We start from the raw sequence: 6,720 nt of genomic DNA on the forward strand, positions 1-6,720 counted from the left end.
AACGTTGTCATGTTGCCGTTGTTCAGCATGGAAACATTCATTAGCTAACAATGACATTATTGTTCTATTAATATAAAGGGAGGTCAGGTACTCTTTAAAGCAGCTGCTAGTTATGGGTACTTTTTACTGAAGTACATTTCAAAGCCTCTTTACTTTGACTTGAGTAAAGAAGTTTAGTCAGTACTTCTACTTTCACCAGAGTATTTTTAAACACGAGTATCTGTACTTCTACTTGAGTAAAGGATGTGTACTTCTACTTGAGTAAAGGATGTGTACTTCTACTTGAGTAAAGGATGTGTGTACTTTTGCCTTCTCTGCCGATAAGACCCTGAGTCAACATAAGAGCCTTTGTTTTTGAGTGGAAAGGCGCTGGGCCGTTTCCTGCCAGCATTTCATCAGGAAAACTCTCCCTCTGCTTTTTCTCGTAACAAAGACAACACATTCTCGACAATGTGATAAACCAGCATCGCTCCCTTGTATCTCATCCTCTGTTGGAGCTACTATACCTCCGTTTGTTTACTATTCAAACTAAATGGATGATGCTTTCTCTCACACTTTGTATTGAACAGCTGGTCGCCGCTCAGTCTGACTGCCATAGAGCGAGGAGGACAATCGGAGTACGGAGATTAAAGGTCACACACTCATACATGTTGTACATATCGAAGTACAACACTGAGCGGCAGCCACATGCGGGGTCCGGATGATATTTATTAAAAGCTTTTGGTTTTTTGTTTGGATCACTGTTATCTGTCAAAACAGGCTTGTCCTTCATGCCTGCTGTGACGTCTCCGGGGTTTCACTGAAAAGCTACAATATTATAACTGGAAGCCGTTGGAGCGGCAGCAAGTGCTCAGAAAGAACAAGTCAGGTGCAACAACACACAAAGTAGCTTCAGAGGGGCTGTAAAAAGAAGAGCTGGAGCAGGTGCAGAGCTTTTAGTCGACTGCATGCACCCTATCCTCATTGGAACAGTTTAAACAGACACTAAGTGAACACAGGCTCCACATGAGGTCATCAGGAGACGGGGGTTACCTAACTCACCTGCTCACTGTTACTTTATTATTTGCCCCTCTTGTTTGTTTGTCCAACTCAACATTTATTTATTATAGCCCCAAATGTCAAGAAATGCCTCAAAGGGCTGGACAAAGCTAAATACAAAAACAAAAATACAAACGTCATAGCATAAAAAATATAAAAACATTATGCAACATTATACATCAGGGGTGGGAACCTTTTTCCTCTCAAGGGCCATTTCAATGTTTACAATATCCTCAGAGGGCCGTGCAAATTATTGACCTCTGCTTAAAAAAACTAAAATCACAGCCCATTCATTTCATGCTGTGCAAAGAAAAAGCAACCTCTTAATCCAGATATCTGCATGCACGTGCACGCATGCACGTGCACGGTGTGGCATGACCACCAAAACAGAAAGATATGGACACAAGATGTGTGCACATGTATTTAGTTTTCTATCCATGTGAACATGATTTAAGTGGGGGGGGGAACTAACCCCCTCTAGGGGGGTCCGGGGGGCATGCTCCCCCGGGAAGATTTGTTTTTAAATGTTGAAGTTGAAAGCATCAATCTGGTGCACTTTGAGAGCAACATGAGGAGCTCTATGGATACATCTCTCAATACCCAGATGAAACAGAACTGGAAGCAGATTTATTTTTCTTTATGAATATTTGACAAATCACTCTCCTTTCAAACTGTATTCTTCTTTATTAATAACAACTTGTTTTACTGTCATATAGTATTTTGTACCTGTTTACTGTATTCTCTTATTTTTTTATAACTATAATGATCATATAAAGATGTGCCTTTACCTCACTGGTTGGAGAAAAAGCGTCTTATATTCGTTAGCATAGCTAGCTAACCAGATGCTAATAACAACAAAGTGACTGTATGATCAGTATGACAGATCGGCACTGGGCTTTCAACTAAAACACAGACACGCAAAAACTGCGGCATGTGTACGGCTCCTTATCGGTACTGCAGTGTCTGAAGTGCTGGAGCAGCGTTCTGGTGCTCTCCGTCAGAACTGCACCCCTGTCAGATGAGACATATACCACGTGATGACACGTTCGGCTCGTGTTGTGTTCAAGGACCCCGACCTTGGCCAGGAAAAACAGGCACTCGCTTGTTTAATTTTTTTTGCGGTCTAGATTTCTTACATTTTTTTCTTTTTTGCGTGTGTTTATAAATTACCTCGAGGGCCGTACCAAATTGTCTCGCGGGCCGTATACGGCCCGGAGGCCGGAGGTTCCCCACCCCTGTTATACATCAACATAAGTATTGCCATGTGATAAAAGCATGTGACAGAAGTGATGGTAATGTAGATGGAAACTAGGTGATGGAAATTAGTTTACAAGGAAGACAGATGCGAAGAGATGGGTTTTGAGTTTGCTTTTAAAGGAGTCAACAGAAACAGCTTTGCGTCCTTTAAGACGATTCCAAAGGAGAGGTGCTCGAAATGAAAAGGCTCTGACACCTACGGATCATTTGTGAATTCTGGGGATGGAAAGGAGACATTAGGAGGCAGTATGTGATCGTGGGAGCCTGGTAGATATTTGCGGGGTAATTAATGATGATAGATATGGAAGTGCTAGTTCATGTAAGATTTTAAAGGTTAATAGTAAAATCTTGAAGTCTGATCTTGTTTGTTCCCCGTGTAAAGCGGCCTTGGGTCCCTTGAAAGGCGCTATACAAATGTAATCTATTATTATTATTCTTCTTCTGACCTGGTCTGCAGAGCTCCCCGTGCTGCTCCTTCTCCCCGGCGTAGACCTCCATGCACCAGGCGTGGAAGGCGAAGGAGAAGAGTTCCTCCAGGCGAGGGGGGGGGGCGCACCACCACGTTCAGACGCTTCAGCCACTCCTGACACTGCTCAATGGTGGAGAACTGACACCTGTGGGGGGGGGGGGGGGAGGTCAGCGCAAACGTTAGAACGAACTCATGCTTCAAATATTTGAGAAGGCACAAGGATACGAGAAACTTCAATGCGAATATTATATTTTAAGAGATTTTTTAAAAATGTTTTTATAATTATTTGTATTATATTACTGTGTACCTATTATATTAATTTATTCATATTTTGCTTTTTTTTAAAATTGTTTTTCACCATTGCTCACTTTTCACTTAATAAATAATATTTTACGGCATGTTTTTTGTCTTTGGGGGCAAAGGTCAGAGCACACATTACACCTTAGTAACGCTTAAAATATTTGAGAAGGCACGAGGCAACGAGATCGAGACCAGGAATTATAATTTTAGAGATTTTCTTTTATGATTTTTTTTGTGTACTTTTTATATTTATTTATTAATACATGTGTTATTGTTTTTCACCATTGCTCATTCCTCATGTAAAATAACACTTTTCAATTTCTAAATAATATTTTACGGCATGTTTTTTTGTCTTTTAAGCGTCTTTTGTAAACGATGGATAAAATTAACCAAAGATTAAACGTAAAAAAAAAATAGGAGAACAATCTGAGAAATGATTTAATCGCCGAATCGTCATAATACCGTAGTAGTTTATTTCCTCCATTTAGATAATAAAAAAACACAAATTCTCAACATAATCTACTTTGTAATTTGTCAGGGTGTTAAAATGATCCAGTTCGCACAAAAGCTGAAAATCTGCAGTGTCATGTTCCTCCAACAGGTCAACAATAACACATGTAACCCTTATGGCGCATTTCCACTGCAGCGGGTAGCCCCGTTTAAGCGTTTAAGTTTTTGGTGGCCTTTCCATATACATAGCACTGGCTAGCGGGTACTTTTTCCCTCTTTTCCGGCCCCATAAAATCGTGGTTCTATCAGGCCAGGGCTGAACTAGTGACGTCAACACTCTCGACTGCTAATTGGTCAGAGAGAATCGTCACAAGATCGCGCACGAGATCATCCCTAGCGTTGCATATATCTAGAAGCAAGCTTGCAGCATTTTTATACACAGCATTTTTGTAAACGGAGGAGCTACAAAAATGAAGATGAAGATGATGCCACTGCAGTTTTACCCAGCGTCGCTCCGCCCAAAAAGCCCGCCAAAAAGCCGATCGCCCCGCCTACACTGCGTTGCTACCCCAGGTCCTAAACTGTAATGGAAATGCGCCACGGCCTCGGACGGGACGCTTAAACGGGGCTACTCTGTAGTTTATTTGATATACATTGTACTGTGTTTATATCCTGTTTCAGATATCTCCTGGGTTTTAAAGCAGTCCGTCGTGTCAAACAGGGAGAGACGGCTCTCATCTGAGATGCACCTGTATTTATGATTGACAGTAATTGGACGGCTGCACCTAGTGTTGACAGACAATGAAGTGTTTGAAGAGTGAAGCACTTTAAGGATAAACCTGAAATCACAATGAAAGCGAATGTCTACCAGACGATAGAGAAGAAGTATTTGTGTTTACAGCAAGACTCAGATGTGATCGTGAATACCAGACATTTTTACAGCTACAGTTTAAAGAGTTCTTCACATGTAGTGATTTACTTGGAGAGGAATGAATGCATAACAGATTTGAATTGTATGCAGCTGAACCGGCATTTGTCATTTAAACGCATTCTGTCTGTTGGTGCAACTCACCTGCACCATGAAGTCTTTTGCACGGTTAACTATTGTGTTTCTAACCCTTAGACGCATAAGTGGGTCTTTTTGACCCGGTGAGGTGGTTTTCTTAGAGTATCTTTGCAATTACATTTTTGTATCATTTCATATTCCAGCCATTCCTCAAAAAACATGTTTTGGATATCAGGCCATTCACATTTTATACATTTTAAGAAATTGTAGTTTTTGTATTTCTACCCCAAGCTTCCATAAGTGGGTCAAAAATGACCCTGCATGCATTTCCTATGGGATTTCGTTTTTCTTTCAAAATCTAAAAGAAATGTCTAAAATTATAAATAGTGAAAAATTAAATATAAAATATTTCTAGTGTGAACCAAAATATAATACTAAATATTATTCAAGTAATTTGTCAGCAGTAAACAAAACAAAAGTGGCTCGTAGATGCAGAGGTAGAGGTTTTTCGTATGAATTGTGAAGTAACAGATATTATCTCTTTGCAGTGAAGCTTTTCCCTTTAACGCTCGGCTGCAAATACAATATGAAGTTGTTGGTTATTTGGGTTGTTGAATCGATCGACACCTCTGAAGTCTGGAAACACTTTGGTGTTTCCTTTTAACTTGAAATGCTTTGCACATTACTTCACATGCTTGCTTTACATGAAGGTGACTCTAAATCAAGTGTCCTACACCTGTGACGAAGAGGAAGTGAAAGCAGGAATGCCTTTATGCTGCAGGAGAGTATCAGCGATCATACCTGACGACTTTACAGTCCTTACAGGTGACGTGAAGCTGGAACATATCCCGACACTCCACATGCTCGATGAGCTGAAGAGGGACCTGTGGAGAGAGAGAGAGGAGACTCAGACAGATGTTTTATATCTAATATATTGGAAATGTACCACACACACACATGCAGTCAGTAAAAGTAGTGCGTGACTGCAAATCCTTGGAGCAAATTAGTGATGCCTTCATGCTAAAAAACATTTGATTTCAGCCGCGTTGTGCAAACAGTCCCACAGACGACTTGTCTAGGTGTCTTTCCATTAATTCTTCACATCCCATCTCCCTGAACTCTGTTAGTACACATCATCTTCTTTACTTTCAAGGCGTTATTGTCATTAGCACAGTAGCTACAGTGTAGATCACAGGCTCCTCCAACAGAGCAACATATATATCGGACATAGAACAAATAAAATAGATTAAATAGTGCAAGAGAATGTCTTGAGTGTGAGACTGTATCTGTGCTGCATTTCCCTTCTGGCTCAGAACAGTCTCATAATACACACATGCACACAGAAGGATCCACACTTGTCTTTTTAAATGCTCACACAAATGTATTCCGTTTCATACACATGTAAATAAAATCCAATTACAGAAAAAAGTTTTACATATGTATTTTTGATCCTCACATATTTGTTTTCCGTGTAAAACCTCTGCACCTGAAACACAACCGCTCTCTGTGCACGGATCGCTGTGCATTCGTGTGTGGGGTTTTTGAGACTCCCCTGACGCTCAGCCGATTCGTACTTGTAATTTTTTCTATCTATAGCCAATCAGATGTCTCCTTCATTCTAAGCCAATCACATGAGCGCGCCCCCACGAGGGTAGATTTTTTGCGTTCATGACACTTCATATATACGCATTTTGCGCTGTCCGGTCAGCTCGCTAAACAGAGGGCGGAGCTTCAGGTGATCATGCAGAGCTGCGTGTCTCCATCAGACTCAGCAGCTGATCTGATCTCTCTCTCTTGTCCGGTTATACTTCACTCGCGTTTATGTCCATATCGATCAGATCCAGCTCTCCTGATCGGCCTTTATAGAGAGCACCGATCAAACTATTAAGAGTGAATATCGGCCGATAATGACCGGCGGGGCTCCTTCTGTGTGCATGTGTGTATTATGAGACTGTTCTGAGCCCAAAGAGCTGCAGTGTTATCTGTTCAAAGGCAAATAGCGTCCCTACACAGAGAGGTGCTATCTGCTTAAGAGCATACTTTGAATACTGCAGGAAGAGAGCTGCTTGTGACTGAGCTCTGTTAATGAGCAGCGTTCAGAGAGGCTACAGCAGCAGCAAACACCGGGCAAACAATGACAGGGTCGCTGCCTGATGGGAGCTTTTGTAAAGATGATTGGCAGCTTTATTATTAGGGCTGC

The 6,720-nt window shown here is 41.2% G+C and overlaps 1 protein-coding gene across 1 annotated transcript in view; it reads right to left on the reverse strand.

Moving 5' to 3' along the window:
* LOC117534574 (myotubularin-related protein 3-like) overlaps window positions 1–5,404 on the reverse strand; it is a gene marked incomplete at its 5' end in the record, with an annotated part of 46,057 nt that extends 40,653 nt beyond the window's left edge. The window contains 3 exon segments of the mRNA XM_034198806.1: window positions 2,742–2,847; window positions 2,849–2,909; window positions 5,322–5,404. Of these exon segments, the coding sequence (XP_034054697.1) occupies window positions 2,742–2,847; window positions 2,849–2,909; window positions 5,322–5,404 (250 nt within the window).
* Window positions 5,405–6,720: the final 1,316 nt, after the last annotated feature.

This window comes from Gymnodraco acuticeps, unplaced genomic scaffold (genome assembly GCF_902827175.1).
Source record: "Gymnodraco acuticeps unplaced genomic scaffold, fGymAcu1.1, whole genome shotgun sequence".
In the NCBI taxonomy this organism is placed as follows: domain Eukaryota; kingdom Metazoa; phylum Chordata; class Actinopteri; order Perciformes; family Bathydraconidae; genus Gymnodraco; species Gymnodraco acuticeps.